The following is a 14177-nucleotide window of genomic DNA, read 5'->3' on the forward strand; positions in this document are numbered from 1 at the left end:
TTAACAGACCTTTACTAGTCCTGTATTAACAGACCTTTACTAGTCCTGTATTAACAGACCTTTACTAGTCCTGTATTAACAGACCTTTACTAGTCCTGTATTAACAGACCTTTACTAGTCCTGTATTAACAGACCTTTACTAGTCCTGTATTAACAGACCTTTACTAGTCCTGTATTAACAGACCTTTACTAGTCCTGTATTAACAGACCTTTACTAGTCCTGTATTAACAGACCTTTACTAGTCCTGTATTAACAGACCTTTACTAGTCCTGTATTAACAGACCTTTACTAGTCCTGTATTAACAGACCTTTACTAGTCCTGTATTACTAGTCCTGTATTACTAGTCCTGTATTAACAGACCTTTACTAGTCCTGTATTAACAGACCTTTACTAGTCCTGTATTACTAGTCCTGTATTACTAGTCCTGTATTAACAGACATTTACTAGTCCTGTATTAACAGACCTTTACTAGTCCTGTATTAACAGACCTTTACTAGTCCTGTATTAACAGACCTTTACTAGTCCTGTATTACTAGTCCTGTATTAACAGACCTTTACTAGTCCTGTATTAACAGACCTTTACTAGTCCTGTATTAACAGACCTTTACTAGTCCTGTATTAACAGACCTTTACTAGTCCTGTATTACTAGTCCTGTATTAACAGACCTTTACTAGTCCTGTATTAACAGACCTTTACTAGTCCTGTATTAACAGACCTTTACTAGTCCTGTATTAACAGACCTTTACTAGTCCTGTATTACTAGTCCTGTATTAACAGACCTTTACTAGTCCTGTATTAACAGACCTTTACTAGTCCTGTATTACTAGTCCTGTATTAACAGACCTTTACTAGTCCTGTATTAACAGACCTTTACTAGTCCTGTATTACTAGTCCTGTATTACTAGTCCTGTATTAACAGACCTTTACTAGTCCTGTATTAACAGACCTTTACTAGTCCTGTATTACTAGTCCTGTATTACTAGTCCTGTATTAACAGACCTTTACTAGTCCTGTATTAACAGACCTTTACTAGTCCTGTATTAACAGACCTTTACTAGTCCTGTATTACTAGTCCTGTATTAACAGACCTTTACTAGTCCTGTATTAACAGACCTTTACTAGTCCTGTATTACTAGTCCTGTATTAACTTTAGAGACCTTTACTAGTCCTGTATTAACAGACCTTTACTAGTCCTTTACTAGTCCTGTATTAACAGACCTTTACTAGTCCTGTATTAACAGACCTTTACTAGTCCTGTATTACTAGTCCTGTATTACCTTTTAGTCCTGTATTAACAGACCTTTACTAGTCCTGTATTAACAGACCTTTACTAGTCCTGTATTAACAGACCTTTACTAGTCCTGTATTACTAGTCCTGTATTAACAGACCTTTACTAGTCCTGTATTAACAGACCTTTACTAGTCCTGTATTACTAGTCCCGTATTAACAGACCTTTACTAGTCCTGTATTACTAGTCCTGTATTAACAGACCTTTACTAGTCCTGTATTACTAGTCCCGTATTAACAGACCTTTACTAGTCCTGTATTACTAGTCCTGTATTAACAGACCTTTACTAGTCCTGTATTACTAGTCCCGTATTAACAGACCTTTACTAGTCCTGTATTAACTAGTCCTGTATTACTAGTCCTGTATTAACAGACCTTTACTAGTCCTGTATTAACAGACCTTTACTAGTCCTGTATTAACAGACCTTTACTAGTCCTGTATTAACAGACCTTTACTAGTCCTGTATTAACAGACCTTTACTAGTCCTGTATTAACAGACCTTTACTAGTCCTGTATTACTAGTCCTGTATTAACAGACCTTTACTAGTCCTGTATTAACAGACCTTTACTAGTCCTGTATTAACAGACCTTTACTAGTCCTGTATTAACAGACCTTTACTAGTCCTGTATTAACAGACCTTTACTAGTCCTGTATTAACAGACCTTTACTAGTCCTGTATTACTAGTCCTGTATTAACAGACCTTTACTAGTCCTGTATTAACAGACCTTTACTAGTCCTGTATTAACAGTCCTGTATTACCTTTACTAGTCCTGTATTAACAGACCTTTACTAGTCCTGTATTACTAGTCCTGTATTACTAGTCCTGTATTAACAGACCTTTACTAGTCCTGTATTACTAGTCCTGTATTACTAGTCCTGTATTAACAGACCTTTACTAGTCCTGTATTAACAGGCCTTTACTAGTCCTGTATTAACAGACCTTTACTAGTCCTGTATTACTAGTCCTGTATTACTAGTCCTGTATTAACAGACCTTTACTAGTCCTGTATTAACAGACCTTTACTAGTCCTGTATTAACAGACCTTTACTAGTCCTGTATTAACAGACCTTTACTAGTCCTGTATTAAAATACCTTTACTAGTCCTGTATTAACAGACCTTTACTAGTCCTGTATTACTAGTCCTGTATTAACAGACCTTTACTAGTCCTGTATTAACAGACCTTTACTAGTCCTGTATTAACAGACCTTTACTAGTCCTGTATTAACAGACCTTTACTAGTCCTGTATTAACAGACCTTTACTAGTCCTGTATTAACAGACCTTTACTAGTCCTGTATTAACAGACCTTTACTAGTCCTGTATTACTAGTCCTGTATTACTAGTCCTTTACTAGTCCTGTATTAACAGACCTTTACTAGTCCTGTATTACTAGTCCTGTATTAACAGACCTTTACTAGTCCTGTATTAACAGACCTTTACTAGTCCTGTATTAACAGACCTTTACTAGTCCTGTATTAACAGACCTTTACTAGTCCTGTATTAACAGACCTTTACTAGTCCTGTATTAACAGACCTTTACTAGTCCTGTATTACTAGTCCTGTATTAACAGACCTTTACTAGTCCTGTATTAACAGACCTTTACTAGTCCCGTATTAACAGACCTTTACTAGTCCTGTATTACTAGTCCTGTATTAACAGACCTTTACTAGTCCTGTATTACTAGTCCTGTATTAACAGACCTTTACTAGTCCTGTATTAACAGACCTTTACTAGTCCTGTATTAACAGACCTTTACTAGTCCTGTATTACTAGTCCTGTATTAACAGACCTTTACTAGTCCTGTATTACTAGTCCTGTATTAACAGACCTTTACTAGTCCTGTATTAACAGACCTTTACTAGTCCTGTATTAACAGACCTTTACTAGTCCTGTATTAACAGACCTTTACTAGTCCTGTATTACTAGTCCTGTATTAACAGACCTTTACTAGTCCTGTATTAACAGACCTTTACTAGTCCTGTATTAACAGACCTTTACTAGTCCTGTATTACTAGTCCTGTATTAACAGACCTTTACTAGTCCTGTATTACTAGTCCTGTATTACTAGTCCTGTATTAACAGACCTTTACTAGTCCTGTATTAACAGGCCTTTACTAGTCCTGTATTAACAGACCTTTACTAGTCCTGTATTACTAGTCCTGTATTACTAGTCCTGTATTAACAGACCTTTACTAGTCCTGTATTAACAGACCTTTACTAGTCCTGTATTAACAGACCTTTACTAGTCCTGTATTACTAGTCCTGTATTAACAGACCTTTACTAGTCCTGTATTAACAGACCTTTACTAGTCCTGTATTAACAGACCTTTACTAGTCCTGTATTAACAGACCTTTACTAGTCCTGTATTAACAGACCTTTACTAGTCCTGTATTAACAGACCTTTACTAGTCCTGTATTAACAGACCTTTACTAGTCCTGTATTACTAGTCCTGTATTAACAGACCTTTACTAGTCCTGTATTACTAGTCCTGTATTACTAGTCCTGTATTACTAGTCCTGTATTAACAGACCTTTACTAGTCCTGTATTAACAGACCTTTACTAGTCCTGTATTAACAGACCTTTACTAGTCCTGTATTACAGACCTTTACTAGTCCTGTATTAACAGACCTTTACTAGTCCTGTATTAACAGACCTTTACTAGTCCTGTATTAACAGACCTTTACTAGTCCTGTATTAACAGACCTTTACTAGTCCTGTATTACTAGTCCTGTATTACTAGTCCTGTATTAACAGACCTTTACTAGTCCTGTATTAACAGACCTTTACTAGTCCTGTATTAACAGACCTTTACTAGTCCTGTATTAACAGACCTTTACTAGTCCTGTATTAACAGACCTTTACTAGTCCTGTATTAACAGACCTTTACTAGTCCTGTATTACTAGTCCTGTATTACTAGTCCTGTATTACTAGTCCTGTATTACTAGTCCTGTATTACTAGTCCTGTATTACTAGTCCTGTATTAACAGACCTTTACTAGTCCTGTATTACTAGTCCTGTATTAACAGACCTTTACTAGTCCTGTATTACTAGTCCTGTATTAACAGACCTTTACTAGTCCTGTATTAACAGACCTTTACTAGTCCTGTATTAACAGACCTTTACTAGTCCTGTATTAACAGACCTTTACTAGTCCTGTATTAACAGACCTTTACTAGTCCTGTATTACTAGTCCTGTATTACTAGTCCTGTATTAACAGACCTTTACTAGTCCTGTATTAACAGACCTTTACTAGTCCTGTATTAACAGACCTTTACTAGTCCTGTATTAACAGACCTTTACTAGTCCTGTATTAACAGACCTTTACTAGTCCTGTATTAACAGACCTTTACTAGTCCTGTATTACTAGTCCTGTATTAACAGACCTTTACTAGTCCTGTATTAACAGACCTTTACTAGTCCTGTATTACTAGTCCTGTATTAACAGACCTTTACTAGTCCTGTATTACTAGTCCTGTATTAACAGACCTTTACTAGTCCTGTATTAACAGACCTTTACTAGTCCTGTATTACTAGTCCTGTATTAACAGACCTTTACTAGTCCTGTATTACAGAGTCCTGTCCTGTATTATTACTAGTCCTGTATTACTAGTCCTGTATTAACAGACCTTTACTAGTCCTGTATTAACAGACCTTTACTAGTCCTGTATTAACAGACCTTTACTAGTCCTGTATTAACAGACCTTTACTAGTCCTGTATTAACAGACCTTTACTAGTCCTGTATTAACAGACCTTTACTAGTCCTGTATTAACAGACCTTTACTAGTCCTGTATTACTAGTCCTGTATTAACAGACCTTTACTAGTCCTGTATTAACAGACCTTTACTAGTCCTGTATTAACAGACCTTTACTAGTCCTGTATTACTAGTCCTGTATTATTAGTCCTGTATTAACGGACCTTTACTAGTCCTGTATTAACAGACCTTTACTAGTCCTGTATTAACAGGCCTTTACTAGTCCTGTATTAGTAGACCTTTACTAGTCCTGTATTAACAGACCTTTACTAGTATTAACAGACCTGTATAGATGTATTCAGTGCCATTTTTCTTTCTCCTGCAGCAAAGCATCCTGGGACACAGTCTGCTTGTATACAGTCTGATTGTATAGAAAAATATTTAATTCATCATTTTGGTAAAATCCTGTTTTTATTCCAAATACTGTTGGAGACGAGAGCTAAATGAATCAACCAGTTCCCATCCCTCACCTCCAGGGGCAGCGTGGTCACACTGATGAAAACACAGGAACAACCACACTGTTTCCAGAGCAACCACGCTGTTTCCAGAGCAACCACGCTGTTTCCAGAGCAACCACGCTGTTTCCAGAGCAACCACGCTGTTTCCAGAGCAACCACGCTGTTTCCAGAGCAACCACGCTGTTTTGGAAATAATTTATTGAAAAACAATTCACTTTGCTGTGAAACAAATGGGATACATTTCTACAAAACACGACAAAGTATAAATAACATGAAGATGAAAATACAGACACAGAAAAGTCTGAATTATATATTATATATATATATATATATATGACTGACTGATTCACACCTAGATACAGTCATGTAAAATGAGCGTATAGACACTGTCTCAGAGGTTCACTCACATGGAGGTGTAAGGCTTCAACACAGAAACAACACATCTTTGTTGTGTCTCAAAGGTCTCCCTATTCCCTATATAGTGTACTACTTTAGATCAGAGCCCTATTCCCTATATAGTGTACTACTTTAGACCAGAGCCCTATTCCCTATATAGTGGTACTACTTTAGACCAGAGCCCTATTCCCTATATAGTGGTACTACTATAGATCAGAGCCCTATTCCCTATATAGTGGTACTACTATAGACCAGAGCCCTATTCCCTATATAGTGCACTACTATAGACCAGAGCCCTATTCCCTATATAGTGCACTACTATAGATCAGAGCCCTATTCCCTATATAGTGTACTACTATAGACCAGAGCCCTATTCCCAATATAGTGCACTACTTTAGACCAGAGCCCTATTCCCTATATAGTGCACTACTATAGACCAGAGCCCTATTCCCTATATAGTGCACTACTTTAGACCAAGGCCCTATTCCCTATATAGTGCACTACTATAGACCAGAGCCATATAGAACCCTATTCCCTATACAGTGCACTACTTTAGACCCTATTCCCTACATAGTGCACTACTTTAGACCAGGGCCCATAGGGCTGACCATAAGGCTCTGGTCTAAAGTAATGCACTATATAGGGAATAGGGTTCTATAGGGCTCTGGTCTAAAGTAGTGCACTATGTAGGGAATAGGGTTCTATAGGGTCTGGTCTAAAGTAGTACCACTATATAGGGAATAGGGCTCTGGTCTAAAGTAGTGCACTATATAGGGAATAGGGTTCTATAGGGCCTTGGTCTAAAGTAGTGCACTTTATAGGGTTCAATAGGGCTCTGGTCTAAAGTAGTGCACTATATAGGGAATAGGGTTCTATAGGGCCTTGGTCTAAAGTAGAGCACTTTATAGGGTTCAATAGGGCTCTGGTCTAAAGTAGTGCACTATATAGGGAATAGGGTTCCATAGGGTCTTGGTCTAAAGTAGTGCACTATATAGAGTTGTATAGGACTCTGATCTAAAGTAGTGCACTATATAGGGTTCAATAGGACTCTGGTCTAAAGTAGTGCACTATATAGGGAATAGGGCTCTATAGGGCTCTGGTCTAAAGTAGTGCACTATATAGGGTTCTATAGGACTCTGGTCTAAAGTAGTCCACTATATAGGGAATAGGACTCTGGTCTAAAGTAGTGCACTATATAGGGAATAGGGCTCTATAGGACTCTGGTCTAAAGTAGTGCACTATATAGGGAATAGGGCTCTATAGGACTCTGGTCTATAGTAGTGCACTATATATATATATATATAAACATTACCTCGAACAACACACAGGACAGGAAGCACAGGACAGAAAGCACAGGACAGAAAGCACAGGACAGAAAGCACAGGACAGAAAGCACAGGACAGGAAGCACAGGACAGGAAGCACAGGACAGAAAGCACAGGACAGGAAGCACAGGACAGGAAGCACAGGACAGGAAGCACAGGACAGGAAGCACAGGACAGGAAGCACAGGACAGAAAGCACAGGACAGAAAGCACAGGACAGGAAGCACAGGACAGGAAGCACAGGACAGAAAGCACAGGACAGAAAGCACAGGACAGAAAGCACAGGACAGAAAGCACAGGACAGAAAGCACAGGACAGGAAGCACAGGACAGGAAGCACAGGACAGAAAGCACAGGACAGGAAGCACAGGACAGGAAGCACAGGACAGGAAGCACAGGACAGGAAGCACAGGACAGGAAGCACAGGACAGAAAGCACAGGACAGAAAGCACAGGACAGGAAGCACAGGACAGGAAGCACAGGACAGGAAGCACAGGACAGGACATAATATTTCAACTGAAATGAGACAAGTCGTAATGAAAAGAAGAATACGGGATTGACATGTTATAACAGTATAAACCACCAACATGCTGCTGGGGTCAACAATCTGTGCCTTTTTAACCCTGTTGCCTTAGTTACCCCCAAACCAGACAAAATATTTAACAAGCAGAGAAATAATCTCCCATCATTTGGGTTTTAGGTACGAACACGTAGGAACCAGGTGCTCAACGCTCCAAAATAAGTACGAAACTGTGAATATGAAACATCAGTTCAGTTCAAAAGAGACATTTCATCAAGTAATGCCAGGAATATATACAAATATATATTTTAATATATATACACGTATAGGGAAATATATAAATGTATTAGAAAAATTCATATCAATGTATAAGGAAATGTATGTCTTAACATGATTTCCAGATATGAACTGTGGATAAGGACGAATAGCCCAACGTGAACCCAGGTGCCCACAACACAGACAAGTCCATACCTGCTGTGTGTGTGAGTGGCATCACTGTGATGCTAACCTTTCCCTGTCCGTGACCCTCTGTTTCAGAAACACGTGACTTCTACACCACGGCTTAGTGACCCTCTGTTTCAGAAACACGTGTTAATCTATATAGGTGAGTCAGATGTGTTAATCTCCTCTACAGGTGAGTCAGGTGTGTTCATCTCCTCTACAGGTGAGTCAGATGTGTTAATCTCCTCTACAGGTGAGTCAGGTGTGTTAATCTCCTCCTCTACAGGTGAGTCAGATGTGTTAATCTCCTCTATAGGTGAGTCAGGTGTGTTAATCTATATAGGTGAGTCAGGTGTGTTAATCTCCTCGATAGGTGAGTCAGATGTGTTAATCTCCTCTACAGGTGAGTCAGGTGTGTTAATCTATATAGGTGAGTCAGGTGTGTTAATCTCCTCTACAGGTGAGTCAGGTGTGTTAATCTATATAGGTGAGTCAGGTGTGTTAATCTCCTCTATAGGTGAGTCAGATGTGTTAATCTCCTCCTCTATAGGTGAGTCAGGTGTGTTAATCTCCTCCTCTATAGGTGAGTCAGGTGTGTTAATCTCCACCTCTACAGGTGAGTCAGGTGTGTTAATCTCCTCCTCTATAGGTGAGTCAGGTGTGTTAATCTATATAGGTGAGTCAGATGTGTTAATCTCCTCCTCTATAGGTGAGTCAGGTGTGTTAATCTCCTCTACAGGTGAGTCAGGTGTGTTAATCTCCTCTACAGGTGAGTCAGATGTGTTAATCTCCTCCTCTACAGGTGAGTCAGGTGTGTTAATCTCCTCTACAGGTGAGGTGAGTCAGATGTGTTAATCTCCTCCTCTATAGGTGAGTCAGGTGTGTTAATCTCCTCCTCTATAGGTGAGTCAGGTGTGTTAATCTCCTCTACAGGTGAGTCAGGTGTGTTAATCTCCTCTACAGGTGAGTCAGGTGTGTTAATCTCCTCATCTATAGGTGAGTCAGGTGTGTTAATCTCCTCATCTATAGGTGAGTCAGGTGTGTTAATCTCCTCATCTATAGGTGAGTCAGGTGTGTTAATCTATTCATCTACAGGTGAGTCAGGTGTGTTAATCTCCTCATCTATAGGTGAGTCAGGTGTGTTAATCTCCTCCTCTATAGGTGAGTCAGGTGTGTTAATCTCCTCCTCTATAGGTGAGTCAGGTGTGTTAATCTCCTCTACAGGTGAGTCAGGTGTGTTAATCTCCTCTACAGGTGAGTCAGGTGTGTTAATCTCCTCTACAGGTGAGTCAGGTGTGTTAATCTCCTCATCTATAGGTGAGTCAGATGTGTTAATCTCCTCTATAGGTGAGTCAGATGTGTTAATCTCCTCCTCTATAGGTGAGTCAGATGTGTTAATCTCCTCCTCTATAGGTGAGTCAGATGTGTTAATCTCCTCTACAGGTGAGTCAGGTGTGTTAATCTCCTCTACAGGTGAGTCAGATGTGTTAATCTCCTCTACAGGGGAGTCAGGTGTGTTAATCTCCTCTACAGGTGAGTCAGGTGTGTTAATCTCCTCATCTACAGGTGAGTCAGGTGTGTTAATCTATTCATCTACAGGTGAGTCAGGTGTGTTAATCTCCTCCTCTATAGGTGAGTCAGATGTGTTAATCTCCTCTACAGGTGAGTCAGATGTGTTAATCTCCTCTACAGGTGAGTCAGGTGTGTTAATCTCCTCTACAGGTGAGTCAGATGTGTTAATCTCCTCTACAGGTGAGTCAGGTGTGTTAATCTCCTCTACAGGTGAGTCAGGTGTGTTAATCTCCTCATCTACAGGTGAGTCAGGTGTGTTAATCTATTCATCTACAGGTGAGTCAGGTGTGTTAATCTCCTCCTCTATAGGTGAGTCTGGTACTATAGAGTGTTCCTGTGCGATGGCAGCTAACTCCTTTAAGAACTCTGCATATAGAACCGTAGCGAAGACTCTGTTCCTGGCTTGCGGAGGAATGTTGGGACACGGGGGGACGTTCTGCATTATCTGCTGTGTTCCATTGGGTAGAACACTCTTCCTGTTATCACTATGGCCGTCCTGGAGGAGCTCTGAGACAGAGAGAGAGAGAGAGAGAGAGTGAGGGAGAGAGGGAGAGAGAGACAGAGGGAGAGAGAGAGACAGAGGGAGAGAGAGAGACAGAGGGAGAGAGAGAGACAGAGGGAGAGAGAGAGACAGAGGGAGAGAGAGAGACAGAGGGAGAGAGAGAGACAGAGGGAGAGAGAGACACAGAGGGAGAGAGAGACACAGAGGGAGAGAGAGACACAGAGGGAGAGAGAGACACACAGAGGGAGAGAGAGACACACAGAGGGAGAGAGAGACACACAGAGGGAGAGAGAGACACACAGAGGGAGAGAGAGACACACAGAGGGAGAGAGAGACACACAGAGGGAGAGAGAGACACACAGAGGGAGAGAGAGACACACAGAGGGAGAGAGAGACACACAGAGGGAGAGAGAGACACACAGAGGGAGAGAGAGACACACAGAGGGAGAGAGAGACACACAGAGGGAGAGAGAGACACACAGAGGGAGAGAGAGACACACAGAGGGAGAGAGAGACACACAGGGAGGAGAGAGAGACACACAGAGGAGAGAGAGACACACAGAGGGAGAGAGAGACACACAGAGGAGAGAGAGACACACACACACAGAGGGAGAGAGAGACACACAGAGGGAGAGAGAGGACACACAGAGAGAGACACACACAGAGGAGAGAGAGACACACACAGAGGGAGAGAGAGACACACACAGAGGGAGAGAGACACACACAGAGGGAGAGAGAGACACACACAGAGGGAGAGAGAGACACACACAGAGGGAGAGAGAGACACACACAGAGGGAGAGAGAGACACACACAGAGGGAGAGAGAGACACACACACAGAGGGAGAGAGAGACACACACACAGAGGGAGAGAGAGACACACACACAGAGGGAGAGAGAGAGACACACACAGAGGGAGAGAGAGAGACACACACAGAGGGAGAGAGAGAGACACACACAGAGGGAGAGAGAGAGACACACACAGAGGGAGAGAGAGGACACACACAGAGGGAGAGAGAGACACACACAGAGGGAGAGAGAGAGACACACACAGAGGGAGAGAGAGAGACACACACAGAGGGAGAGAGAGAGACACACACAGAGGGGAGAGAGAGACACACACAGAGGGAGAGAGAGAGACACACACAGAGGGAGAGAGAGAGACACACACAGAGGGAGAGAGAGAGACACACACAGAGGGAGAGAGAGAGACACACACAGAGGGAGAGAGAGAGACACACACAGAGGGAGAGAGAGAGACACACACAGACACACACAGAGGGAGAGAGAGAGACACACACAGAGGGAGAGAGAGAGACACACACAGAGGGAGAGAGAGAGACACACACAGAGGGAGAGAGAGAGACACACACAGAGGGAGAGAGAGAGACACACACAGAGGGAGAGAGAGAGACACACACAGAGGGAGAGAGAGAGACACACACAGAGGGAGAGAGAGAGACACACACAGAGGGAGAGGAGAGAGAGAGAGGGAGAGAGGAGAGAGAGACACAGAGGGAGAGAAAGACAGAGGGTCAGAGTGTGTGTGTTGGATGGATAGATGGATGGTGGTAGGTGGATGATGGGTGGATGGATGATGGTGGGTGGGTGGGTGGATGGATGATAGTGGGTGGATGGATGATGGTGGGTGGGTGGATGGATGATGGGTGGATGGATGATGGTGGGTGGGTGGATGGATGATAGGTGGATGGATGATGATGGGTGGGAGGATGATGATGGGTGGATGGATGATGGTGGGTGGGTGATAGTGGGTGGGTGGATGGATGGATGGATGATGGTGGGTGGATGGATGGATGGATTATGGTAGGTGGGTGGATGGATGATGGTGGGTGGGTGGTGGGTGGGTCATTGGATGGATGATGGTGGGTGGGTGGGTGGATGGATGATGGTGGGTGGATGATGGTGGGTGGGTGGGTGGATGGGTGGGTGGGTGGATGGATGATGGTGGGTGGGTGGGTGGATGGATGATGGTGGGTGGGTGGATGGATGGATGATGGTGGGTGGATGATGGTGGGTGGGTGGATGGATGATGGTGGGTGGATGATGGTGGGTGGGTGGACGATGGTGGTGGGTGGGTGGATGGATGATGGTGGGTGGATGGATGATGGTGGGTGGATGATGGTGGGTGGGTGGATGGGTGGGTGGGTGGATGGATGATGGTGGGTGGATGATGGTGGGTGGGTGGATGGATAGATGATGGTGGGTGGATGATGGTGGGTGGGTGGATGATGGTGGTGGGTGGATGATGGTGGGTGGGTGGATGATGGTGGTGGGTGGGTGGATGGATGATGGTGGGTGGATGGATGGATGGATGATGCTGGGTGGATGGATGGTGGGTGGATGGATGGATGATGGTGGGTGGATGGATGGATGGATGATGCTGGGTGGATGGATGGTGGGTGGATGGATGGATGATGGTGGGTGGATGGATGGTGGTGGGTGGGTGGATGGATGATGGTGGGTGGATGGATGATGGTGGGTGGGTGGACGATGGTGGTGGGTGGGTGGATGGATGGATGATGGTGGGTGGGTGGACGATGGTGGTGGGTGGGTGGATGGATGATGGTGGATGGATGATGGTGGGTGGGTGGATGGATGATGCTGGGTGGATGGGTGGATGGATGGTGGGTGGGTGGATGGATGGATGATGGATGGATGGATGATGGTCAATGGATGGATGGATGATGGTGGGTGGATGGATGGATGGATGATGGTGGGTGGATGGATGGATGATGGTGGGCGGATGGATGGATGATGGTGGGTGGGATGGATGGATGATGGTGGGTGGATGGATGATGGTGGGTGGATGGATGATGGACGGATCCTAACCTCTGAGTTTCAGTGCTTGGTCTCTAGCCAGTAGGTATCTCCATGCTTCTCTGACTGTAGCAGGAAACTGTGTCTGGTCCGTTGCGTACTGCTCTATCTGCACACGCACTGAGACCAGCACCTACACACACACCTCCATTAGATGCAATTTAACACACAAAATGACAGGGACACACACACCTCTGATCCTACCTGGTATAGTGTGTGTACGTTGGGCGGTGGGTCAGTGTGCGTGTTCAGTAGGAACGCCCGGAGGAGAGGCTGGGGGTATTTGGCGAGCTGAGACAGGATCCCTGTAACTAGCAGGTTGACTGGAATAGGGTTCTCCAACAGGTTCTCCAACCGTGACAGCAGAACACTAATGAACGGGCCTGTGGAACCACACAACACAGAGCTATAAACTAGACATTGACAGGAGAACTGCAGAACTCAGTGGGAGATTGAGAGAGCTGATGTTTGAATCGCGTTTCATTGATTAAAACTTAGAACCTTCAACATGTTAGCGGCACGAGAACCCTCGTTATTTTAGAACCCTCATCATTCTACAACCCTCATCATTCTACAACCCTCATCATTCTACAACCCTCCATTCTACAACCCTCGTTATTTTAGAACCCTCATCATTCTACAACCCTCATCATTCTACAACCCTCCATTCTACAACCCTCCATTCTACAACCCTCCATTCTACAACCCTCGTTATTTTAGAACCCTCAACATTCTACAACCCTCGTTATTTTATAACACTCGTTATTTTAGAAACCTCATCATTCTACAACCCTCGTTATTTTAGAACCCTCCATTCTACAACCCTCGTTATTTTAGAACCCTCGTCATTCTACAACCCTCATTATTTTAGAAACTCATCATTCTACAACCCTCGTTATTTTAGAACCCACGTCATTCGCACAACCCCCGTTATTTTAGAACCCTCATCATTCTACAACCCTCGTCTTTCTACAACCCTCATTATTTTAGAACCCTCGTCATTCTACAACCCTCGTCATTCTACAACCCTCGTCATTTTAGAACCCTCGTCATTCTACAATCCTCGTTATTTAGA

At 43.2% G+C, this 14177-nt stretch overlaps 1 protein-coding gene across 1 annotated transcript in view; it reads right to left on the reverse strand.

Annotated features, from left to right (window-relative positions):
* Positions 1 to 9367: 9367 nt before the first annotated feature.
* Positions 9368 to 14177, reverse strand: part of LOC124013879 (FHF complex subunit HOOK interacting protein 1A-like) — a 38461-nt gene continuing 33651 nt past the window's right edge. Inside the window, 3 exon segments of the mRNA XM_046328430.1 lie at positions 9368 to 10271; positions 13115 to 13235; positions 13307 to 13485. Coding sequence (XP_046184386.1) covers positions 10027 to 10271; positions 13115 to 13235; positions 13307 to 13485 — 545 coding nt within the window. The 3' untranslated portion in view covers positions 9368 to 10026.

The sequence above is a fragment of the Oncorhynchus gorbuscha genome, linkage group LG25, assembly GCF_021184085.1.
Source record: "Oncorhynchus gorbuscha isolate QuinsamMale2020 ecotype Even-year linkage group LG25, OgorEven_v1.0, whole genome shotgun sequence".
Classification (NCBI taxonomy): domain Eukaryota; kingdom Metazoa; phylum Chordata; class Actinopteri; order Salmoniformes; family Salmonidae; genus Oncorhynchus; species Oncorhynchus gorbuscha.